The following is a 26,218-nucleotide window of genomic DNA, read 5'->3' as shown; positions in this document are numbered from 1 at the left end:
CAGTTTCCCGTAAGCTGGATACCGGAAGAAGTTTTTTTTTCTGAATATTCTATCACTGATAAGGTCTAACTTTTAATCTGCAATCTATTTCGCTGTTATCCTTGAGCTAATGAAAGAATTCTAGAATCCAACATCTGCAAGTTATGAGTCAATAAACTGACAATAATTTGCTTACGCATCCTAAATCATATCATAATTTTCTCCACACAATATTTGAATTCCAAATTCGAGTCTAAAACATATTCAACAGGTGGGCCAATTTGCAATCTCTGCAACCAAACACCACCGCGCTCGATGACCTGATGCATTTTTTTCGTTTTCGGCGCTTGTTGATTTATGGCCAACAGCGAAAAACCGGCCACCACGGCGTTGCTGATCGATGAGCGGTTGCTTTTTCAAACGCGCATTTATCAGAAGGCGTTTGCACTTCCACTTGCTGGTGCTAGATGTGATATGCAAATGTCGATGCGCGTTGCACCACGATTCAGGTTGAGAATGTGTGTGATAGAAGCTCAGATGAGTATTTTTTTTTCGTTTTGTAAATTGCTGAACGTTAATCATCAAACTTTGTCGATAGATCAGCATTTTAGTTTGAACGCGGGCATAATCCGATGAATAATGTAAGAGTTTATCAAAGGTTAGCCAATCTTGCATAGATGAATGAAGACTTCGCTGGATGGGAGAATTTCTTTCACGAAGAAGCTGTCGAAACGGTTTACTTGTCTAACTGCAATGTTTATTCATAAAGTATACTTTGTATACAACACAAAACTCTCATTTCGGCCCGTTACAAATAATAATCATCTAGGCAAAAGTATAAAGTTACACATTGAAAACGAAAAACAAAACCCTTCGTCGCTACACACTGACACGGTGTAGCAGTTTGGCGCCATTCTCCGCTATCTAATATCTAGCGCTTGTGTGAGTGACCGCCGCTCCGCCCAAGTCCTGAGATACCGCGTTTTAATGATACAATCTTCCCTACCAGCAAAAATTACCTGCTAAAATGTCCTTCCCTCCCTTCGGTCTACTCCGGCACCTGGCCCATCGGTTTCAGATCGGGCGACACCTCAAAGTTGCACCCGGTGCTGGTGATGATCTCCTCGACCGTCACGCCGTCGGCGATTTCCGCCAGCGTAAGACCCCGCTCGCGGTCCACGTTGAAGACGGCCTTCTCGGTGATGATCATGTCGACGCAGTTCTTGCCGGTGACGGGCAGCTCGCAATCGGCCAGGATCTTGTGCGAACCGTCCTTGGCGCAGTGTTCCATCGTGACGATGCACTTGGTGTCGGGAGCGGCGACCAGGTCCATCGCACCGCCCATGCCCTTCACGAGCCGTCCGGGAATCATCCAGTTGGCCAAATCGCCAAACTGCGACACTTGCATCGCACCCAGCACGGTAATATCGATGTGGCCACCGCGGATCATCGCAAAGCTGTCGTCCGACGAGAAGTAGGACGCTCCAGGCACGACCGTAACGCTCTCCTTGCCCGCGTTGATCAGATCGGGATCGACCTCGTGCTTCTCGGGGAACGGTCCCAGTCCCAAAATACCATTCTCCGACTGCAGCAGCACGTTGATACCCTTGATGTAGTTGGACGACAGCACCGGAATGCCAATTCCCAGGTTGATGTGCATACCGTCCTTGTACTCGAGCGCCACTCTTCGTACAATGCGCTCGCGCTGTTTCGCCGCCGGAGTGGAAGCCACCACCGATCCGACCTTCTTGGAGTCACGGATGCGCAATCGCTCAACAGGCTTCTCGTACTTGGCTCCCTTGATGATCCTATGAACAAACACACTCGGCATGTGAACGTGGTCCGGGTCGATCGAACCGGTCGGAACGATCTCCTCCACCTCGACGATCGTCGTACGGGCGGCCTTGCACATCGTCGGATTGAAATTCCTCGCCGACTTGTTGAACACCAAATTACCAGACTCGTCCGCAACCTGTGCCTTAATCAGCGCGAAATCCCCAACAATCGCCTCCTCCATGATGTAAGGCTTCCCGTTGAACATCTGCATCTGCCGCGGCTGGCTGGCAATCTCCACCGTGCCATCTTTCCCATACTTGATCGGCGCTCCACCCTCGTGCACCAGCGTTCCGTACGCCGTGGGCGTGAAGAAGGCGGGCACTCCGGCACCTCCGGCGCGGATTCGCTCGGCCAGCGTACCCTGCGGCGTCAGTTCCAGCTCGAGCTCACCGGTCAGGTACTGACGCTCGAATTCGGCATTCTCGCCCACGTACGACGCGATCATGCGTTTGATCATGCGCTTCTGCAGAAAGAGCCCAAGGCCAAAGGAGTCGATTCCTGGAGGGAAAGGTGGCCATTAGTATAAAATTTAAATTATTGTGGGTGCAATGGGATTGAAAAAGCAACCTGAACCGATGATTTTCTCTACCCTTGATAATAAAGAAAAAAATCATTGTTTGATTTTGCATGATTTTCTTTAACAACAATTAAAAGCAATGATTTTCAAATGTTTTTTTTTGCAATGAATTAATAATGTATGCGATTAACATTTAAGAGTAATTACTGTAGAACCCCAATGGTTTGACTTGGTCTTCTTGTCAAACCATGGGAGTTTTTTCTGTTTGAATATTCTGTTTAATGAAACAAAGCCAATTAGTACGCAAAACAACGAGAAAGCAGACAATACGATTTATGCAATGAAGTACAGAAAAGAAAGCAGAATACATAAAGAAACTTTATCTTTAGTGTTTTTTTTAACACATGAACGCAACAATTTTTCAATTCATTTTATTTACCGAAATAACAAAATTAAAACTTGTGTGAATGGATGGTTCTTAGAGATTGGGTGTTCCTTGCAACTATTCCTTTTTGTAACAGAGGAGATGAACTCTCAAGCACGAGAAAAAAAAAGTAAATTTTTAAACATTTTCCCCATTTTTAGAACCTTGGTGGTGTTAAAAGTGATTTTTTTTCGGAAAATTAAAATCTTATTCTGTTCTTATATACTGTTCAATGAACATAACAGAATCAGAACAAAATCCATAGAAATTTTAATGTTGTTGTTGTTAACCCTCTAACGCCCAGAGCTGTTTGCTTATCGTAAAAATAGTAAATGGCTTAATTTTGGTACAATAATGCAGGAAATACTTTACTTTGACTCACAAACATCGAATTGAGGCAAAAGTAGAATTTGAAGTGGTGCACCAGAGCACCATCAGGAAGATGAGCAACTTTTTTAAACCACAAAATCTCGTTTTCTTCAAATCTATTGGTTCATTTGTTTGAAAACGCTTCGAAATGTGTTAAAAACTACTTATTCTTTGCTGTAAGACCATATTTCTGAAGTATTAACTACAAATTCTAAAATCTCTGCATTTTCAGGTTTCTTTGATTGGCTCATTCAAAACCCACAAACAACCATTTTCATGAAAAATGAAAATTAATAAAATTATCGGTCTAATAACAATGTTTTGTCTTGTTTATGAATAGTCAAAACGTTTATAAACTTTTGTTTTGATAAAAATAAGCTTTTTCTGTAATTTAGAAAAAGTGCTCCTGAATATTTAGTTGCTCATATGCCTAGGTGGTGCTCTGGTGCACCAAATGAAAAAGGTTAAAAACACTTAAAACCGGTCCAAACTAACAATGTTATTCACAGGGTTCTTGTCCAAGGTTCAAATGATAGCAAAACATTTTTTGTTTCATAAAATTTTGTGTTTGGTAATTTTTACGGGCTTTCGAAAACAGGTCTTATTTATTTCCCTGAAATTGGCCCATTTTTGTTTACATTTTACACTGTAACTTTGCTTGTGCTTAACCCTCTCCCGCCCATGGTTACTCCAGAGCACCAAAACTTTGAACTCAAATATCTCAAAACTGACACAACTTTTCATGGTGCGTTAAGTCGCAGGTGTTCATGTAGAATGTAAACTAACATCTCCCCCAATTCCATCAAATTTGGTTAAGCACAAGCAAAGTTACAGCACGAAATGTAAACAAAAATGGGCCAATTTTAGGGAAATAAATAAGACCTATTTTAAAAGCCCGTAAAATTACCAAACACAAAATTTTATGAAACCAAAAATGTTTTGCTATCATTTGAATCTTGGACAAGGACCCCTGTGAATAACATTGTGAGTTTGGACCGGTTTTGAGTGTTTTTTAACCTTTTCCATTTGGTGCACCAGAGCACCACCCAGGCATATGAGCAACTAAATATTCTGGAGGACTTTTTTCTAAACTACAGATAAAGCTTATTTTTATCAAAACAAAACTTTATAAACCTTTTGACTATTCACAAACAAGACAAAACGTTGTTATTAGACCGATGGTTTTATTATTTTCCTTATTTTTCATGAAAATGGTTGTTTGTGAGATTTGAATGAGCTAATCAAAGAAATCTGAAAATGCAGAGATTTTAGAATTTGTCATTCATACTTCAGAAATATGGTCTTAAAGCAAAGAATAACTAGTTTTTAACACATTTCGAAGCATTTTTAAACAACTGAACCAATAGATTTAAAGAAAACGAGATTTTGTGACATATAAAAAGTTGCTCATCTTCCTGATGGTGCTCTGGTGCACCACTTCAAATTCAACTTTTTTGCACCAATTCGATGTTTGTGGGTCAAAGTAAAGTATTTCCTGCATTATTGTACCAAAATTTAGTCATTTACTATTTTTACGATAAGCAAACAGCTCTGGGCGTTAGAGGGTTAACCAAATTTGATGAAATTTGGGGAGATGTTAGTATACATTCTACATGAACACCTGTAACTTAAAGCATCATGAAAAGTTGTGTCAGTTCCGAGATATTTGAATTCAAAGTTTTGGTGCTCTGGAGTAACCATGGGCGTGAGAGGGTTAATTCTTTGTTTGTTTGAGAAAAATCCCGGACGATGGTAACTTCTCCGTTTTACACCATTTAATGTAAATTCGTTGGTTGGACAAAGTCAAACTAAAAAGTGCCAAAACAATCGTTTGATAGTGTGTGTGATAGTCGTGTAAAAGGGCCGTCAAGCTAAAAATCTGGATTATTTTAAAGGTCCAATAAACCGAATTTCAAGTTTTTATTGCATTTTGGGTGTTTTTGAAAACCTTTGACCCAAGGGGTTTCAAAAATGCTCAAAATGCAAAAAAAATAAATTTGATTTATTGAAACCATTAAAAAAAACTCTAGAAATGCACCCAAGGATTCATTGAATCTTTATTTTAGAATATATCAACCAAAAAATGGCTTTCTAATTTTTTATTTTTTTGCAATTGGGTACTAATTTAATTTAATTTTTTTAAAGCCCTATGTAAATGTTTATGTACAACGGTAAAAAACACGATTAAAAACCATTTCTGATCACTTTTTTTCATTTTAATGCAAAAAAAAATAGACAAGACAACATTTTTCCGATGGATCAACTATGGTTCCCTTAGAACGAGCTGTCAAGTAGGCGCTTTTCTGTCAAGAAGGACCGCGAGGTTAATTTTTCAAAATTGATTTAAAAATCAATTTTAAACTCTTTGTGGTCGTAGAAAGGGTCATTGTACTCAGAAAAATAATAAGGGAGGGGGGGGGGGGATAAATATTGGCTGATTTTAGCAAGACTTACTTTATGGATGAAGCCATACTGCTAAAATGATTCAACTGGGTACACTTTTGGAAATCCCATGTTTGGTGCTGATTAAACCATCGTGTTTTTTGGCACCGCCCTCTTTTTTGACGATTTTCTAAAAACTTTTTTTTATCTTTTGATCATAACTTTGCAACTATTTGAGCAAAAGATTTTCTACGGGTTGCATTTTATAGAACATTGTCCAAGGAATTCGATAAAAATCAAATTTTAACCCTCAAATACCCCCTAATAGTTTAACGTTTTAAGTATTAAAATTCAGTTTTGACCAATTCCCTATATTTTTATTTTTTTTATTTTATCATCATCGTGTTCCCCACACAATTTTACATAATAATCAATGTAGACCTCAAACTAAAATGATCTATTGGCGAGAAACAGCGATTTTACTGAAAAAAGTTTGATTTTGCGCAGCACTCGGAAGTGCATGGTGTACTTTTCAACAAAAGGGATGAATCCCGCATAGTTCGGTTTTAATCAGTTTTAATATGTGAGAAACTTATTTCGGATTTGAATTCATAGGACAGAGTGCTGCGCAGAATTAAACTTGTTTCAGTAAAATCGCTGTTCCTCACCAATAGTTCATTTTAGTTTGAGGTTTACATTGATTATTATGTAAAACTGTCCGGGGAACACGATGGTGATAAAATAAAAAAAATGAAAGGAATTGGTCAAAACTTATTTTAATACTAAAAACGTTAAAATATAATATTAATGGGCATTTAAGGGTTAAAATATTACTTTTGCAATTCCGTCGTGAAACTATTTACTTTCCGTGTCATTCTTGAACGACAAAATAGCCTGCTTTTCTGTACCAAAATAACAGAATCGTATAGCTACACTTTTCAAAATAAATGCTGAAAAGTTCTACTTTTCAGCACTCAAATGGGTACTGAAAAGTTGAACTTTTCAGCACTTGTTTCGAAAAGTAACACATTTCAACATTTTTTTGATTTAAACGATTTATTGACAAAATACATGAAAATTTGACATAAAATTTCACTCAGTGTGTGTTTTTTTGGAATTGCAAAAATGTTGTATGGAACTCGTTGCAAAACTTGATTTTTTCAGCACTCTTCGTATTTATCCAACGAGGTGAACCTCGTTGGATAAATGTACGACTCATGCTGAAAAAATCCTCTTTTTGCAACTTGTTGCATAAACTACTATTTTATCGAATTCCTTGGACAATTTTCTATAAAATGCAACCTGTAAATAGTTATGATGAAAAGATAAAAAAAGAGTTATTAGAAAATCGTTAAAAAAGAGGGCGGTGCCAAAAATAGAGGGATGGTTCAATCAGAACCAAACTTGGGATTTCTGTTAACTATATCGATAAATGAACGTTCCCTCCAAGTTTGATGATCCAAATCGGTGAAGGTCGAGTTCAAAAGTGTACCCAGTTGACCTGGAATGACCCATAGAAAAAAAATGTCAAATTATTCTTAGTGTTTTCAGCTTTCTCTATTTTTTGAATATTACATTGCGGAGTACAATTAGATTACAAAATGCAACTGCAAATAAAAATACGAAAATACTTCTGAATTGAGATCATTTAAAAGAATATTTCTTGAGGTAGGCTTTTAAAAATCTGGCCTGCAAAAAGTTTCCAACCCAGCGTACACATGAAGCAAACCAAAATGTCAGTTCACTTCTAGCATGTGACTGTAAGCCTACTGTGTCTGTTCAACCACTGCACAGTGGGCGAAATGGAACCCAAAATCGGACTTAATTGAACGCGGCTGGTTCCCTGGTATGAATAATAGTGTTTCTTATGTAAAAAAATCCGGGGAATCGATTGGTGATGGTTTCATCCACCGCACAATACGGCAAAGGGTCCATTTTGCCCCAATTCCCCATTTTTTCACTTTTTTTCTTGAAAATCGGTCTGTATTTAGAGCGGAGGCTTTATGCGGCCTTCCAAAATGCACTTAACTTATGTGAAAATGTCCCAGGAATCCAGTAAAAATAACCACTTGCACCGCAAAAATCATCTAGGGTCCATTTAACCCAAATTCCGCTGTAAAAGCATTTTTGGCCATTTTCAAATGTTTGGTCAGATTTTACAAATCTGAAAATATTTTTCGTAAAGATCAGACAATTTTACATAAGAATGACGATTTGCACTTGAAAGTTTGACATATTTATGTTGATATAGAAATTTAACAAAATAAAAAAATTGAAGAATCACTTTTGGGCCATTTTTCCCAAACGCAGAATAAACTGCCTTTCACATACATTTAATTTTTATCAACATAAATGTGTCAAACTATCAAGTGCAAATCGTCATTCTTATGTAAAATTGTCTGATCTTTACGAAAAAAATATTTTCAGATTTGTAAAATCTGACCTAACATTTGAAAATGGCCAAAAATGCTTTTATAGCGAAATTCGGGTTAAATGGACCCTAGGTGATTTTTGCGGTGCAAGTGGTTATTTTTACTGGATTCCTGGGACATTTTCACATAAGTTAAGTGCATTTTGGAAGGCCGCATAAAGCCTCCGCTCTAAATACAGACCGATTTTCAAGAAAAAAAGTGAAAAAATGGGGACTTGGGGCAAAATGGACCCTTTGCCGTTTCGTGCGGTGGATGAAACCATCACCAATCGATTCCCGGATTTTTACATAAGAAACACTATTATTCATACCAGGAACCAGCCGCGTTCAATTAAGTCCGATTTTGGGTTCCATTTCGCCCACTGTGCACTGCCGCCTGACTCGTGCCGGTCGGCTGCTGGAGAATGAGAGACGTGAAAAAGAGCTACACTCACACAATTCGTGTCGTATGACTGACTCGTTAAATCCTCTTTAAACACTATTTTGACTATTTAACAATTGAATGGTTCTAGACTGTGCAAAACACCTAAACCAACCATAACATTCATTCAAAATTTCATTTCCACGCATAAATACAAACTTTTTGTGTAAAAACTTGTATCTTTATGTGTGTGCGTGCAAAGTCGAATGAGCGTTGGTCGACTACTGCTACGTACTGCAGCTGCTCAGTGAGCTAGGGCACTCACGACTGCGCCGGGTTTGTTTATGTCATGGTTTTGTGATTCGGTGACTGGGGATGAAAAATTTGTGTCAGCGTCGCCGATTTTCGCGTCATGACCCCTGACATTTTCAGCACTGTTTAAAATATATATATTTTTCTTTATTTAATTTTATTTTATTTTATTTTTGCTTTCAACATTAATTTTTATCGGTTGATAAATTAATCAAATACATTTTGTCAATAGTTCATCACCACCATTTTGGCTACAATCTTGGATTTGAAAATTCTAAATAACTTTAGAGTAGTTTAGGGGCATTCTTAAGCTTAACAAACAAAAATAAGAAAAAAACTGTGATAGCTAAAGGGAAATTTTGTTTAATTTAAAACCAAAGTACAATCCAGACTCGATTATCCAAAGGCCTCGGAAAAATTTCACTTCGGATAATCGAATTAAGAAAAAAAAAATCATTGTTCCATTTTTTAATGTTGAGCTTAGGTATGGCCCATAAACTACGCTAAATTGATTTAAATGTTTTAAATCCAAGATGGCGGCCTATATGGCGGTGACGAAATATTGAAAAATGCATTTTATTATTTAATAGGCAACAAACCTTCGGATTATCGAGTCTGGACAGTACTAGAAAAATAACCAGACAAAATAAAATAGCAAGAAAGTGCTAAAAACTTCAAATTTGATTGGAATGCTAAAATAGTGTGCCAAGTCTGCTAGTTGTCTAGATCTCCATGCGCAGACACGTTAAAAAGCAGTTTTTTAACGCGTACCGTCAACACACACAAACAGAAAAAAATGTCGGAGGCTTGTTCGTCCGGTTACCAATCGCGACTCGTTCGCGCTCACATTAAAAATTTCAACGCACACCAGCTTGCTGCGACCAGACAAAACCGCTTTTTTTTTTCGTTTTCATTACAAACTTGAACTTCTCGAAAGGAACAAGACAGAGGGGGGAACAAGACGCCGCGTGACGTGTAGAACCGGGAAACGGGCAAAATCTGGTTTCTTGCATAACCGAGTTTTTTTTTTCGTGAGTGGATATTGCCGAAACAACGCGCGCGATTGACGTGAATGGTCGAGTTGAGTTGAGCGCTCCCCAACTTGACGAAATACTGCGGTTATCTATTTGCAGAATGGTGACCCGCTTGAAATACCCATGCCTTGTTTCGCAATTATCTCCGTCCTAATTTTTGGTTTTAAGACGTTTAAAATATTTTCATAACTTCTAGACAATCCAGACCTGGTTCAAATCACGGCGCGGGTTTTACGCCAATGAGTAACAGATAAGATAACTTGCAGCTCAAATTTCCTTTATCTTTCCCGACGACCTTCCACCGCGGGAGACGCCTCTTCGTGCAGTCGTCATGGACGATTCTCGCTGCGGGGATGGTCACGCCACGCTCCGGCCTGATTGTCGAGCCACCAGTCAGAAAGCGACGTGCCCCGCTTATCTACACCGGTGAACCCCTAATCGTCTATCGTTGCAGAAGAGGCACGGGACTCTTACGGGCAGTTCACGTAACGACGCCAACTTGGGGACTGACCCAATCCAGTTTCGCGAATGGTCACGATTTTGGCGGGTGGCTGTCACCGCCGCATTGGTGGTTATCTGAGGTGACCTCCTGCTGATGCTGCGGCGGCGGTGACCGACCTGGGCTGATATGAATTTTAAATATATTTGGGTTAGAGAGTTCTGCGAGAGAGATGGCGGCGGGTTTGCAGCTTCTTCTGTAACCATTGTGAATCTTTTAGATTAAAAATGCAACGATTTAGCATTTTGTGGGTGTCAAGTTGCTTTCTCGTGCGTGGTGGCTTGTTTGTTGCATAAGCTAACATTTTCCTCGCAGCAAAATGTCGCTAACTGGTGGAAAATATTACGAAATCTATTTTTTGCTGGATACATAAATCTCCAATTCGTAAAATGTTTGGTTGTGTTTTGGTAAAAGGACAAAAAAAAATCTTTATTAAAACAGCTATGAAGTGACAGAACGACATTTAAAAGTTCTTTTAGTCAGCGTTCATCATCGACAAAGCACCGCCTGGTCATGCTCGTCATTACGAAGTGACCGTCAGCGGACGCACACACGAAGGTGAAACGAACGAAACCGAGCTCAGCAGTCAAGCAGTCGCCTGACTCGAAGGCGCATGCTCTTTCTCTCTGCTTTTTTTTCTCTTTCTTACTCGTACGGTACTGCAGCAACCATTTGAAAGCAGTCATGGGGAAGGTGATTGAAATTTTGGGAGAGTGTCGAACAAACGTTGTTTACATTGCCGTTCTCACAGGCTTTGCTTTTGAATATTTTTACGGAAAAAGTTTTTCCGCGTTTCCCAACAACCAAAGTGAAAATTTACATAGACCGTGTGACAAGAGATGGTTGTAAGTTCTAGTGTGGTTATGATTTCTGTTCAAAGCAACTTGTAGATCAAAATATGCCTGAAAATTGAGCAAATTTCATAGTAACAAACGATGGTACAATGCGTTTTCATCCTATATTATTTTATTTTATAATCTTGTTCACATGAAATATGTTTCTAAATAAAATTTACCTTTAAACAAAATTTTGTTTAGAAAAATGTTTAAAAAAAATCAATTTGTTACAACTATTTTGAGGGAGTATGCTAAAAATGAGTAATAATAACAAAATGAGATTTTTTGAATTGCTTTAGATAATCGGAACGTAAAAACCATTAAACATAAAGAGCTCTGTGAGTAAAATACCAATCAAAGTGGAACGGAAATTTTCAAGTCAAGACTAACATTTCAAAAGGGCCAAACATTCAATGACACACCCTTTTGAAATGTTAGTCTTGATTTAAAAAAAAATGAAAATATTGTTTTTGAAAAGATCGGAAAATTTCACGAATGCTTCATATTTTAACATTGTAAAACGGACCATTAGTTGCAGAGATATCGACGTTAGAAAATGGTGGGTTGTTTTGGTGAGACTTAGAAAACATCAATTTTCCTGCTTTTAAGCCTTTGCATGGCAATATCTCAGCAACTAAAGGCTTTTCAAAAATATTTTTTCAAAGTTGGGCAAACATGAGCACCAATTTAAAAAAATGGAAAATTACCTAAAAATGGCTATAAATTGAAAACGGTGCTTTATGAAAATTTCACTGGCTTACTTTTTGATTGAAAATTTGATTTTACATCGCAAAATAAAGTTGAATTTTTTGCAACCAATATTTAGATTTTTGAAAAAATCAGTATTGATTCAAAATGCATAACTCGGTCAAAGATTTTTGCACAATCTGGAAATTTCTGAAAAGTTGGCATTGTATGTCCCCTAAAACATATCAAAAAATAAGAAAAAAAAATAAAAATAGGGGAAATATACCCTTTCTAATCAAACACCTATCTTCGTCATATGGAGAGATCGATGCTCAATTAAAGCTCTAAAAATACTATTTAGGCTTTAAACTTACCAGCAACAGCACCGCCTCGAATAAGCACGCAAATTTATGCCATTTACTGGCCAAAAAGGTCAATTTTAATGCACTTTTGATCATAATTTCTATTTTGCGAGACCATTTCTCATCATTTTGGTGGCACACACATCCACAGGCAAGATCAGAGGTTAACTGCTTAACGAAAGTCGCCATCAATATCTTTTTACTTGCGCTAACGATTTCAAAGCGCTTAAGATATAAAATTGCTTCCAACTACCGGCAACATGTTCTTTTGCACATTAGTTAGTCACTCACTTGAAAAATAATCCCGAAACATGTAAACAATAAGCAAGCGCAATCAAAAAAACAAACGCGCCAAGTCGTTTGACGTTTGACTTTTGACGACCCATTCCAATCGAAGGCTGAAGAAAACCGAGCGAGAAGCGAAGGCAAATAAAGAACAAAGGGTGGCCACCAACACCACCAACATGCTGGTGCAGCGCATGTTGGAGTGAGCAAGTGCTGCCAGGAAACTTTCGCTATAAATGCTACTTTTCGTGAGTGTTCGCTTAAAATTTCATCAATTTTGGCAGCACTAAGCAGACCCAAAAGAGCACTGGAAGAAAAAAAGAACTCTGCTGAAAATAGAAAAAAGAAAATAGGCGTGGCCCAATGCACTCGACTGATTAGAATGCATTTTTGAAATATTTTTTTAAAATGCTTGTAAAAGGAATAGCATAACTTTTAATAAAAGTGAAAATAAACAGAAATGTTCACAAAAAATTGCTCCACTCGTTGGTGTACTTGGTATTAGTGAATTTCAAGGAACAATCCAGATTATCCAGCGTCATTTAAACACGACCGCTTATTAGGCTTAAAATGGGCATATTTCCCCTAGTGTTTTTTTGCAAATCAAGTTTTAGTGACAAAAAGTTAAATTAAAAATCACCAGATTTTTTTACTATGTATCATTTTTTTCAGTGTAGTCCTTGTCCATACCTACAACTTTGTCTTGGTGTCTTCGGTGTCTTCGATCAAAAAATTCCTTCAAAAAATACAGATTTTTGAATTTTCATAAATCATTTTTGTATGGACACCTGCCAAATTTGTAAGGAAATTTATATGGACAAACTAATGATGCAAAATGGCTTCTTTGAGCATACCGAAGGCACCAAAAAAGTTCCAGCCGCATTAAAAAATACAAAAAAAAATCAGATGACCGAAATCTGAGAGAATTGCTCTTAAGTTACAGTCTTTTTAAGATTTTTGACCCCTGAAAATTTCAGGCGAGATTTGTATGCTTTGCTAGTGGATCCGCTCTTAATATGATATTAAAAATTTAAAAAATGTTCTTCTATGGCTCAGAATTCGACAAGATACAAATAAACTACAGATTTATTTTTAGGAAAAGACACATCTCTTATAACCTAATCTAGCATCATTGATTCGAATACTTTCGAATTAGCGGCCATTCGAAGTAGCGAAATTCGAATTGACGAATCCGATCTGTATCAAACATGGCAGGACATCCGAGGACACTCGAAAATGTAATTCAGTAATTAAAGCGGGCAGCTCAACGGTGCCGTGTTCACCGCAAAGAGGATTCTGAGTATAGAACACATTTCACAGAATCGACAGGGAAGTAGGGATGCGTGGACATACCGTACCATACGCTACAATTTAAAGGGGGGAATCTAAACCGAGATGATTTCTAAAAAAATCAAAGAATGCAAAAATAAATTTATCGGTTTGTTTAAGAACAATTTGATTAATTATTTGGAGGAAAAATCGAAATCAAAATTATAACTGCGTTTCGACCGGTTTACTGCCCATGTTCGCATAAATGTCCCATATGCAAAAACAGCAAGCTGAGAAAAACGTATTTGAAGTTTGTCCCATACATAAGGCTACGTGTTAAGTTTTCGCGAAAAACTGGATTTCTTCCTGATTTCTAGAACAAAGTACTGGATGTTATAGGCTCTTTGGAAAGAGCACACGATTTTGAACCAAACTGCATCATTAACTCAAAAACCATGAAAATGCATATGGGACATTTATGCGATCAGGGGCAGTTTAGTGCTTTAGACGGTTGTCAGTCGTAACAGAAAGCGAGTTCATATTCGCTCAGTGGATTGCAGTTTCATTCAAATTAATGAATGCGCTCTGTATATAATATTTTGAAGCATGCAGCTAATTTTCTCTAAAGATCCTGAATTTTATAGGTAAAAACGAAATGAAACCTAGATAACAACATAAAACAATGTAAAGTATAAAAAACCGACACCATTCCTTTAAAATAGCAACGTTATACGAGATTGAAAAGCATTCCATAAAACCAACACCAAAACAACAAAAATCAAGTTCAATCTTATCGTTTGTAGTAGTTGGAAGTTCCATAAACTCCAAATACGCACCTCCGCCTGTAATAAAAATCATAGAAAATACCCAGTTTGTAGAAAATCTGCATTACAGAATCAGTGAACGACTATTTAGGAAAAAAAAAACTATCTAATCTTTCTGGGACAGACTCCTTTGCAAAAAAATAATCTATACAGCAAATCAAGTTATCTAAACTGTGTATTAGTACGAAGCTGTAGCACACACTATTTACAGTTCTTAGTTATTGTCGTTGTGGCTCAGTTTGATCATAACAAAACACGGTTAAATGCCTAATTTCTCGAATCTGCCCTATACGACTATTTTCCTCAAATTTCAATACACTTCCTCCTACCGACCAAAACAGTAACCCGAACCGGCAACCGCCGTCGCGCCGACCTAATCTACCGTTTCTTTACCGTATTCTCACATGCGCCCCACTTGAAACCCCCCCTCGTTCAAACTCACACCACCAAAGGCAGCCTCACACACGAAAATCTCTACGAATGCTTCTACTTCTTTCCACAACACTCGGCGCGTAAGAACTCGCCGGGGCCACCGCCGCGAAAGCGATAGCGGGCCCCGCACGTGAGACCCATGTGGAGGCCTTGAACTTGCTGCACCGCCGTACTTACCGGCATTGTTCGACACCACGGTCAGGTCCTTGACGCCCTTCTTGACGCACGCCCCGATCAGGTTCTCCGGCACGCCGCACAGTCCAAAGCCACCGACCAGCAGCTTCGATCCGTCGGCAATGTCCGCGACGGCCTCCTCGGCGCTCTCGTAGATCTTGGAGCGCTTCTTCGTCGAGTAGCGACAGGCGAGGATCTGCAGGGGGGGTGGGGAGGGGAGAGAGTGGATGAGATCAGCAAACACGTAGGAGGTGAATTGAGCCACGTTTTGAAGTTAGTTAGTTGCCGGGATGTTGTTGGCGTTGTTTACGCGATTGCAACTAGTGACGATCCGTACAGAAGGCAAAAGAGAGAGGGGCCTGGCTTAGCGGCAGTTGTTTACCCAGTAGCCTAGTATTACCAGTAAGGAAGGGACTTTACTTTGCGTTGGAAACACGTTTCATTGTGAGCTGGGCAGCTTGAATGATTAAACGTGTTGTTAGGCCGCTTAATTTAAATCAATGCAATTATAATGAATACGGATTTGAATTTAATTAAATTATATTAAAATCAACGCACTGTCGCACAATGCTAAAGCGTGCTACGATTTGTAAACTTCATCACTGATATGCAATTTTTGATTAAAAAAAACCCTAACAAACCGTCACAAACAATCTCCGTAATTCAACTCCAAGATTCGTTCAGATGGCAACAATTATATGTAAATTTCAAATTGTATGCATGAATGATTTATTATTCTGCCAACCTTGTTTGTCGCTGTGATTCATACAAATCGAGGTGATTTTTCAAGCAACTAAACCAATTTATAAAGCATGTAATCGTGTGGCCTTGAAGGTGGGAACTCCCCCGTCACTGTAAAGTTAATCGAAAGTTGTATATTTTATGGATCATAAACAAAACCTCAGTTGTGGGAATGTAAAAACCCCATTAAGGTGGGCTACTGCCTTAAATACTTAAATTAAAAGTCTCTAATCTTAGTTTTATTGAAGTTTGCGAATGAAGCCAATAAAAAGAAGCACTAAAAGAAAACTCTATTGCGAATGATGAGATCATTACTATATAAGGGTGGGATCATCGATCATGGGACAGACAGATTTTCAAATTAAGAACAAAGTGAGAATTAAGTTTTCTTTGTTATATGTATTTAACATTCATTAGCGTTAAATGGTAGGCTGATAACCTGGTTAACATATTTTTATTAAAAATGTTGAGTACCCCTCGTTTGAGTACTAGTCAAATGACAGTACAAATACATGTAACGCGCGTTCTCTAACTTACCTTAAATAAACGAGCTGTGCTCTATTCGGCCTCTTTTACCGCTGAACACCAAACGGGAAACATCGAGTTTTTCTGCTCCGCAAACCTATCCAAATCACAACCCTCATTTCTAAATCCCGGTTGTTTTAATTGGCGACGAAGGAGTGAAGAACTACGCGAGCGATTTTTTTCTTTCGGTGGTGTATTTAATCGAACAGTTTTTTTTAAATCAATTTTTCCTTTGCGGGATTGAAACGATCGTCCTGTTCGGGTGTGCACGCATCGGAGAAGAAATTTGCTGGCCATTGTGTGCGAGTAGCGGTGGCACCATTTTGTTTTCTACAAACCGACGCCGAGTGAGCAGCAGCAAAAAACCGAGGATTCTGTCGGTGTGCCTGGAAGTGCGGTACCTGTTGGCCGGAGATTTGCATCGGAACGGTTGCAGCACGGCGAATTCCGTGGTTCGGGCGGCAAGTGGCACGATTTTGCGCGGCGTATTCCGGTGGATTTTTGCTGATTCGGTGCGGTGAAGGTTCTGCTTTTTGCGGTGGTTTGGAGCGTCGGCAGTTCCGGCGGCATTTTTGGGACAAAGGAGAGCGTTCGTTGGCGGCGGTGACCAGGCGATTTGTTCTTGGACCGGGAGAAAGCAGCTTTGGTAAGCTAGGGCATTTGGGGTCAAGTGATCTTTTGCCAAAAATAATTTCAATAAAAAAAATAATTCCTTAGCAAGTATCACTGAGGAGTTTGTGAGGAAAAATTCATGTGAGCTTATTAATCGACTAAAACCGGGTTGCTTTGTAAGTGTGTGTGTGTGAATCTTTTGTTCGTTTGAACAAAGGGTTTCGCCATTTTATTTATTGGTTCATTAAGAGAGTTTTTCTTTTTCTTTAATTTAGTGAGGCCAAATTGCCACGGTGTAATTCAGCTGTTTGAGCCGGTGCACAAACTTTTGCTTCGCTGAACGACGTTTTCCTGTGCTGGTGCACGGTGCGCACGACGAGTTTGTGCAGGAGGTTAAGTTTGCTTGCTGGCAAAGGCCGGGTGCGAGATCGGTGAGTAGCAAGCTTTTCTTTGATTTGATCCCTGGATTTGCAGTAATAGAGATTTTTGTGTGTTTTCTTTTTATTTTTTCTTTGGGAAATTTGGAATTTGATTTTTTTTACCTGATTTTTGATATCAAGACATGGGTTCGAACGGGTTAGCTACCTCTATTGAGATGTTTAGGAAGGGTACGTCATTTACGGACTGGTCAGATCGACTGGCCTATACCTTTCACGCAAATCAAGTTGCGGCTGATCGCCAAAAATCGCATTTCATGACGATTTGCGGACCGTTTCTTTTTTCTCAATTAAAGCTGCACTACAGCAAAGATGAGCTGGATAAAGCCTCTTATGCTGATATTGTGTTAAAACTGAAACAAAAATTGGACAAAACGGAGCCGGACTTAGTCCAGCGCTTTCGTTTTAGTCAACGAAACCAGCAACATGATGAATCCATTGAGGATTTCGTGCAGGCGGTCAAGCTGCAGGCGGAATTCTGTGGTTTTGGGGCGTTTAAGGACGTGGCCATCATGGACAGGGTTCTGGCGGGTCTTCTTGACGGGAATCTCAAAGAGAATTTGCTGAAGGAGGAAGGTTTGACTTTGGACAAGATGGACAACTTCATAACAACATGGAACATAGCAAAACAAAACGTTAAAGCGTTAAACAATCAACCTGGAGGATCTCAATTGGGACAGTACATTTACTTTACACCAGAACAAATTCATTACATTCAAAAGACAACAACACAAAGACAAGGGTCTTCACGGTACGGAAATTACAGACAAAATGATGGGTTGCAAAATTTTCCAGAAAGGCGAAACAATTCCAGATTTCAGCCTTATAAAAACTACAATTCTGATTCTCAAGTTTACACTAACCGAAGGTTCAATAACCAAACACAACAACAAAGGTATTTTGACAAAAGCTATGATAGGAGATATCCTCAGACTAGAATTTCGTGTGATTTTTGTGGGAAAATGGGTCATTCTAAGCAAAATTGCTTCAAACTTGATTACTTTAACAGACAATTTGTGAATTTCATGGGTGAGAGTACTGCAGATGATTATTCCTGCAATGAAGGTGGTGAAATTGAGTACGCAAATGCGGAAATGTTCAACCAAATAGAAAACTTTCAAGATAATAACGACCAATGCATGAAAATTTTTACTGTCTTGAACACAACATATATTAAGCTGGATGAAACACAAATAGAGGACCAAATGGTTGATTTGGAAGTTGATGATAGTTGCTTGTTGAATGACAGCACATTTTCTATACCAATTGATGATGATAGTTATGTTGACATTGATTTGAAAAAATTGTTTACCCCGAATTGGGAGGATGATTCGATTTTGGATTTGAACGATGTGTTTGATAAGACTTGTTATAATATTGATGAAAATTGTGATGATGCCCCAAATTGGGATGAAAATTTGTTTTGTGGTTTTGGATTTTTACAGGATGAGGACATGGAAGGTGGTGAATGTAAGAATGTTGGTTTTAATGAACTTTTAGCAGATGTCAGCGTGAGTTTTGAAGGTGCCCCAAATTGGGAAGAAAATGTTGTGTGTGGTTTGAATAATTTATTTTTGTATGACGATGTTTTGGATATGAAACAAGATGTGATGTTGGAAAATAACGTGGGTTCGATTGAACATAATTTTGATAACAAAAGGAATATTTCAAGCAATGCAATAGCAGCAAATTTATATTATACCTCAAATTGGGAAGACAGTGACAATTTTGATAACTGTGAGAGTTCGGACAAAAAGCTGCTGATTGGCAATGATGGTTGTGGACTTGAGTGTTGTATTGATGATGTTCAGAATTTGATTTTAACCCCAATTTGGGGAATGTTTCAAGAAAGTTCGGAAAGTGTTTGTTTTGAAAAAGTATTATTTGACGAAGTTTCTGAGATGTCAGGGCGAAAAGGTAGTAGTTTGAGTTTAAAGCTATGTACATCTAATTTGAAAAACGAGTATGATATGCAAAACATTGAATTGATGATAATATTTTTGATTATGATTGCTGTAATTGTTTGCCATAATGGGTTTAAAGCTATACAAAATTCGTTGTTTCTGTACGAACTGATGACTGAAATTTTGACGAGCATTGCAAATTTGCAATTTATTTTGATTTTGAGTAAAGGATGTACTAAAAAGTTAGACAATCGCTTTGTTGACGATTTTTGTGGTCGGCATGATCAAAAATTTGTGGACGATTGCTGGTTGTTAAATGACAAAGTTGGCAAACCGCTATATTTACAAAGCGGGAAATTGAAATGTTTACAAGTCATCTATGCCAAATCATTAAATCTGTTTTTGGAAAGTCATATTTGGTACACAATTGAGAAACAACAAGTGTTGGACAGGAATCTTATTAAAAGCATCAAACCAAAGCTGTTGGTTTGTTTGCTTGAATGTAATTGTTTGCTGGACAGTTTGGCAATAGTCATTGTGTTATTCATATTTTGAGATTAGTTTTCTCAATTTGTTTGCTAAGAAACCTTATTCGCGGGCTGACGAAAGTGACGAATGGAGAATTCCATAATTTTAGTTTGTTGGTCATTTGTTCAATTCAGTTCATTAATTTTATTCAAGACGATGATTGTCTGTCATGGAAATTTAGTTTAATTTCAAATAGTTGTGTGTGCAATGGTACATTGAATGAAAAGCAAATTATAAACAAGTTAAACTATAGAATACCTAAAACTAAAACTTTTCAAGAGAAGTGTTTGACAGATGATCAGATAGTAGATGTGGAAACTCAATGGTTTCAATGGAAACTTTTGAAAGGGTGGTGAATGAGGTAGTCTCTTTAACTTGGGACATACCTAGCATATATTTTCATAAAATAGATCAAAATATCTTGATTCCATGCATTGTTTGCATTAATTCTCAATCGAAAATCCACAATAGTGATGAATTACTTGTTGTTTCAAGGTCCATTGGCTTTGTTCACAGGCTGATATGCTGGATTTCTGTCCTGAGTTTTAGAGTTGTTATTACAGTTTTCATTATAAATTTCCTAAAACAATTTTATTTGTATTTTAAACAGATACTCATTCAACACGGTTCCCAGTGTAGCGAAGACAAGAAAGCGCGATGGCGGCTAGTAGCACGAACCGTCGTGTTGTGGACTCGAAGGAGATGTGCTGTTCGTGGTGACTGGCAATCAAAGAGGTTACTGGTGGAGTGCAGCAAACGAAATGACCTTCTACTGAAGACGAAATGCGAAACGACATGGAGATTTCGAACGAGGACACGTGTGGTGCTGGATGCGGCAGATACCGTCCGTTTAGGGGTGTCTCTGAACGGAAAGGAACAAAACGTAAAAACGCAAAAAGTGACTATTTTAAATTCCTGAACAATATTTTCATTCGAATAGTACAAAAAGTTGTATTAGATTTTTGGTTGATTCATAACCTTGCTTATCATTTCATTAATGAGTTCGATTAACTTTACTTTTAAGCAAAGGGAAGGACTGTTGAGTACCCCTCGTTTGAGTACTAGTCAAATGACAGTACAAATACATGTAACGCGCGTTCTCTAACTTACCTTAAATAAACGAGCTGTGCTCTATTCGGCCTCTTTTACCGCTGAACACCAAACGGGAAACATCGAGTTTTTCTGCTCCGCAAACCTATCCAAATCACAACCCTCATTTCTAAATCCCGGTTGTTTTAAAAAAGAAAAACCTTTTTTCAATGATGACCTAATGTACGAAATTAGCACAGCGCGTAAATTTAAATAAAGCTATTTATGTAATAAAAAACATGTAAAAAAATTAACATAATTATTTTGATTCAAAGAGAAACAATCAGTCTTGACAAAATAACTGAAATCTTTACAAAACATGTAATCTTAATGTTTATTTTTAAAATTACCAAACATAATGTATTTGTAACTTGATTTTAACTACACATTTTATTTATTTCAATGCAATTGGGTACTAAAGCCCTATGTAAATTTTTATGTACAACGGTAAAAAACACGATTAAAAACCATTTCTGATCACTTTTTTTCATTTTAATGCAAAAAAAAATATTGACAAGACAACATTTTTTCGATGGATCAACTATGGTCCCCTTGGAACGAGCTGTTAAGTAGGAACTTTTCTGTCAAGAAGGACTGCGAGGTTAATTTTTCCAAATTGATTTAAAAATCCATTTTAAACTCTTTGTGGTCGTACAAAGGGCCATTGTACTCAGAAAAAATAAGCTTTATCGCTGTAAACAATAATATCAGCAATCTAAGCTTCATTTTAGGACCCAATTAAAGTTATTAGTGGAGAATCAGATCACAATTTCGTATTGCTTATACTCTAATAGAGTTTTGGAGTTCCTTTAAACTATGGTTTACACTACAATGGACATTCTAACAATCAAATTGGCAGTAGAAGGAAAAACTACTTTTAAAACATCTTTAAAACAAAATGATAAAAATCAAAGAGCGCATTTAACATGATTGCTTTTTTCTGTAGATCGACGGCAACATTTCAAAAGCATTTTGACACTTTCTGGGTTATTGTCAATTCTGAAAGTACTCCTAATAAGCTACCTCTCCTCCAAAAATGAGCAAAAGTTACTTCAGTAAAGTCTGTTTAATAATAATTTTAAATAAAGTAACATACACAAAATCTCTGGCATCAGCAGTGCCTGTTCATATAGCCCTGTCTAACAAAAGACTACATGAACCGCGTGACGAAAAATAAGCATCATGAAAAGACGCCATGTACATTTGCCGACGAAAAGCGAATCATAACAAAGCTTCCCCTCCATTTGCAAAAGGCGCCATGTACATTCGGCGAAGAAAAACGAATCATAACAAAGCTTCCCATCCATGACAGCAGGGTGATAAAACTGGTCTAAAACGTGATTTCAGAGCAAAACCAAGTTTTAGACTAGTTTTGAGCACGCTGTATCTTTTGACAGGAGTAAGATAGCACAATAGTTTCTTGGGGAAAGTTTTAGAGAGGTTTCTCAATTTTAACGCCATTGTGTTGGTTTAGTTTTTTTGGCTTTTTACATTTTGATTTTTATTATTTCTATTTTCAACTATATTCAACTAAACCAATCAAAACAATAGAACTAAAATTGTTAAACTTTTCCGAAGAAAGTATTGTGCTATCTTGCTGCTGTCAAAGATACAGCGTCCTCAAAACTGGTCTAAAAGTTGTTTTTTTGCTCGGAAATCAGGTTTTAGATCAATTTGAGCACGCTGTATCTTTTACATTAGTGAGATAGCACAATACTCTCTAGGGAAGGTTTTAGAGAATTTTGGTAATTTAAACGTTTTTGTTTTGGTTTGATTTTTTTTTGTTGTGGAAAAAAAATTGATAAAAATCAAAATGTAAAAAGGAACATTTTTCTATGTTAATTCTCATACAAAATTTAAATGCAATGTGCAAGTGTGGACGCAACTAAAAATCAAAATCAAATTATTCGCTCTACAGCATTGCCTTGGCGTTCTCGAATACGAGATTCCTACTCGAAACTAGGTGTCCGAAGGCTTGATTTTTGAGGCAATTGCAAACCTCTTTTTACACCTAATCTCCATCCACCCCAGGATTCGAACTGACGACCTTTGGATTGTTAGTCCAACTGCCTACCAGCGACTCCACCGAGGCAGGACCCAGGGAGACGACTCCTACACCTGGACTGAGCTAACGACTTAACCTTTTTAGGTTAGTCCGGGGCCAACATTTACTTCCCGTCCGACGGAAGGCGTGGTCAGACAAATCTCGTCTCAAAATTTGCAACCGGGACCTTTGGGATCAAACGGACGCAACCAATCGCTCCCAAATTTTAGGGGGTTTTTTGAATCCCAAAAGTCGTCAAAAAATTGTTGTGGCTTGATTTGATCATTTTTACATTGTAATTTCATTAAAGTTCAAAATATTTTTAAAAGAGCCCAAAAATGCTAATTAATTAATGCCGAAAATGGAATTTTAGATTGTATCCAGTTGATAAGAATTTTATTTTCATTTATATTTTTTTTATTGGAAAAAAAACTCAAAATGATATTTAAAAGCTGCTATCAAAGAAAAGGGCAGAGTTAGTAGGCACTTCATGGATCGAGTAAACTGAGTACAGATATTTATCTTCAAATTTGTTTTGATAATAGATGAAAATTTATATGTTAACGTCCTGAAAACTGATTTAAAAAAGATTAAATTCGTGCTCATACTTATTTCTTACATTTTAGTCGATCTGTATGTACGTAATCGCGTAAACCGTTTAAATCGTTTTAAATGAAATTTTCTTGAATGTCTGTTAGAACAGTTTAGCTTATATCGAGAGATTGGACTTAAATTACCTAGCTGATTTTTTTTAAAATAACAACTGGTACCGTCATCAGGGGTGACACTGGGTCTGGGGTGAGATTTGGTCATACAAAAATGCTGAAATTTGTATGACCCAATCTAACCCCTTAGATGACGGTATACAATATTTTAACTTATATTTCTCAACTTTGTATCACTGTTTCGAATGTGAGTGTAAGGCTAGTTCAAAACTTTGAATATTTATGCGAATTTGTCCCCATTGCCAACAATATCGATGACAACACATTAATTCAGATATCACGGATGCATCCCCTTCGCTGATCTCATTGTACCCCAAGCGGGGCCACACGACATCAAGTGGATCACCAACGACATCAATCAGGGTGCAAAAGTCAATGCAGTTGGAGCAACAATTACATGCAACCATTCTGTGCTAATCCAAGCCCGATTAAAGTGTCACTTGAACAAAGAATGAATTATTTTTTTATCGTTTGTTGGTATCTACATCCCACACCTCTCTGTCCTCCGTCGCGCGTCATCAACATCGAACGGCGCGAGGAAATTTCTAGCGAAAGATGTGTGTATTTGGAGGTGGGGAACGAAAAACCCAAAAATAACACGCAGCACGACCTTGCCACGCGTCTTCCTGCAGCAGCGTCAAATCGTAAAAAGTACCATTTGGCCCAAACTCGAACTCATTCATTCTGCTTGGATTTCATTCAATTTGCGGTGGAGCTGGGGAGTTTGCTACCGTCCCTTTAACATTTTCGTTACATCTCAGGTTCAGCAACCTCGCTCAATGTCAACGTATCCAAATTTAGGAGGGCTTCGCGCAAATTCCAACCAAAGCTATGTTACGACACGCGTTGAATTGTCCCAATTGGACAACACACAATACTATCGGTGCGTACGCGCGAATGTCGCGAAATGTCCTCTCCCTTTAAGTGGCCATAATTCAATCAATTTAGGCAGTCTTATCAAAATTGATGACGGCCCCCAATTGGTTCCAATTACAATCCCCCGGATTAATGTTAGCACAAGTGTTTCCTGTTATGTTATGTTTCTTCCCAAACTCACCTTGGACACTTCGAAGGTGCGCTGGTTGATCCGGAAGGACGTAAACACCTTGCTGGTTCGCAGGGAAAGGGCCATTCTGGTTACTTGGGATCACACTTGACTCCAAAAAGAAAAACAAATGAGCCAACACTCAATCGATTGCTTCTTCACGGCCACTGCTGCTGGAAGTGTTTCCCCGGAAGTCGTCTCTGTCCTCGCGATGCTCGCGACTCCAACTCAGAAGCAGAACTGACTCGTGGTGGAACCTGCGAGAATGAAACCTATCGAAAGTAAGGCAGGGCAAAGCAAGATTCCTTCGGGAGAGCAATGAGCGGCGACTTACCTCTACACTAGCAAAGGCAGCGAAATCGGAGAGTCGGTGGACGAGCTGATTGTACGTGTTCGCCGGCTGGGAACGTGGTCGATTTACAGGTTTCGCTTTTGCCTACACCTTACAATCTCTCAGAGCAGTTTACGCAATCCAAAATAAAGGTTGCTTGCGCACACGAGTGAATGAATGGATTGAGTGAACGAACAACAAACTGGAAGAAGAATCGCGGGTTTGTTTTGACGTTTCGCTGCGATGCGCGAGGTTGTCACTTTTTGCTCGGGTTGTGTTGATGCACGGAAAGAAATCGAAAGTAAGTTATTCAAACGGAAGTTATTTTTTTTTTTTTACTTTCATTTTTGTTTTTTAATGCGTTATTATTGCCACACGTCAATTATGGTACAAATATTGGCCGGAATAAATAAGCCTCGAACTGCGCGCCGCACTTTCGGCAAATGCGTGATGTTAAATCCCATACAGCGCGTTTTGGTTTTGTTGTTCTTCTTATTCAAATCGCGTGGGATTGTTGCATAGCATCCCCGTAAAAAAAAAAATCCGACAATGGAGTACCCGACGCGATTGGTAGTGAGCAATGTATTTCTTATGGAGCGAACTGTCAAACTACCAGTCGAATCGGCTATTCCATTCGCATAACTTAATCGGGTCTAGTCGGGTGGTTTCGGCCGATTCGTTGGCCAACGAGCCGAGCTTCCGTGGCCGTGAGGTTACGGGTTTCGCCTTGTAAGCGGAAGGTTCGATTCCTGTCTGGCTTGGCAAAGTCAGATCCCTTCAAAGAGTAAATCTGCTCACTGGGAATACTGACCGGTAGGGGATGGGTTTCGACTAACGGCGTGCTGGATTTCCGATCCAGAGGTCGTGAGTTCGATTCTCGTACCGGGATGATGCAGAAAAATAAAAAAAAAAAAACACAATTTAGTCGGTCTATTCGTAGGGCAACTAAAAATCTTACTCTTGACGCATCCCGACTAAATCGGCAACTGGTTGGTTGTTTTTTGTCAGGTCGAGAACTGTCAATTTTTTTACGGGGATTGCACTAAAAGTTCTGAAAATCGCTGGCAACAATGTATACTACACATTTTGAAATGCCGCGCAGCGTGTTCTTTCGGAAGAAACGGACAATATAATGTATTTTATTTTTCTCAAATAGAGATTTACTTTTTCAGTAAAGAGCATTTAAAGGACGTGAAGATGAACAAATTAAGCAGATTTGACGTT

General features: G+C 38.4%; 1 protein-coding gene and 1 long non-coding RNA gene across 4 annotated transcripts; one reads left to right on the top strand and one right to left on the bottom strand.

The window, feature by feature from the left end:
- Positions 1 to 714: 714 nt before the first annotated feature.
- On the bottom strand, positions 715 to 25,223 carry LOC6044667 (succinyl-CoA:3-ketoacid coenzyme A transferase 1, mitochondrial). 3 transcript variants are annotated; one of them, XM_038259733.1, is made up of 5 exons: positions 24,998 to 25,223; positions 24,676 to 24,935; positions 15,017 to 15,209; positions 14,420 to 14,425; positions 715 to 2,313 (listed from the first exon to the last, which is right to left on the bottom strand). In XM_038259733.1, the coding sequence occupies exons 2-5, from the start codon at positions 24,748 to 24,750 to the stop codon at positions 1,028 to 1,030; spliced, it is 1,560 nt and encodes a 519-aa protein (XP_038115661.1). In that variant the 5' UTR covers positions 24,751 to 24,935; positions 24,998 to 25,223; the 3' UTR covers positions 715 to 1,027. The 3 variants fall into 3 exon arrangements, with proteins under 3 accessions (XP_038115661.1, XP_038115660.1, XP_038115663.1); XM_038259732.1 differs by having other exon boundaries at positions 24,676 to 24,920; XM_038259735.1 differs by lacking the exon at positions 14,420 to 14,425 and having other exon boundaries at positions 24,676 to 24,920.
- On the top strand, positions 16,209 to 20,764 carry LOC119768756. The gene is made up of 3 exons (XR_005278206.1): positions 16,209 to 16,925; positions 17,167 to 17,322; positions 20,371 to 20,764. It is a non-coding gene; the product is annotated as an uncharacterized LOC119768756 (long non-coding RNA).
- Positions 25,224 to 26,218: the final 995 nt, after the last annotated feature.

This window comes from Culex quinquefasciatus, chromosome 3 (assembly GCF_015732765.1).
Source record: "Culex quinquefasciatus strain JHB chromosome 3, VPISU_Cqui_1.0_pri_paternal, whole genome shotgun sequence".
Lineage (NCBI taxonomy): Eukaryota > Metazoa > Arthropoda > Insecta > Diptera > Culicidae > Culex > Culex quinquefasciatus.
Note: the sequence above shows the minus strand (reverse complement) of the source record. Positions and strands in the feature narration are given on the sequence as shown.

Bases quoted from the DNA above. Each gene is read 5' to 3' on its own strand.
- LOC6044667 (XM_038259733.1), bottom strand. From the start codon at position 24,750: ATGGCCCTTTCCCTGCGAACCAGCAAGGTGTTTACGTCCTTCCGGATC. The intron at 15,210-24,675 runs GTGAGTTTGGGA...CCCCCCCTGCAG, and splicing joins GCACCTTCGAAGTGTCCAAG to ATCCTCGCCTGTCGCTACTC.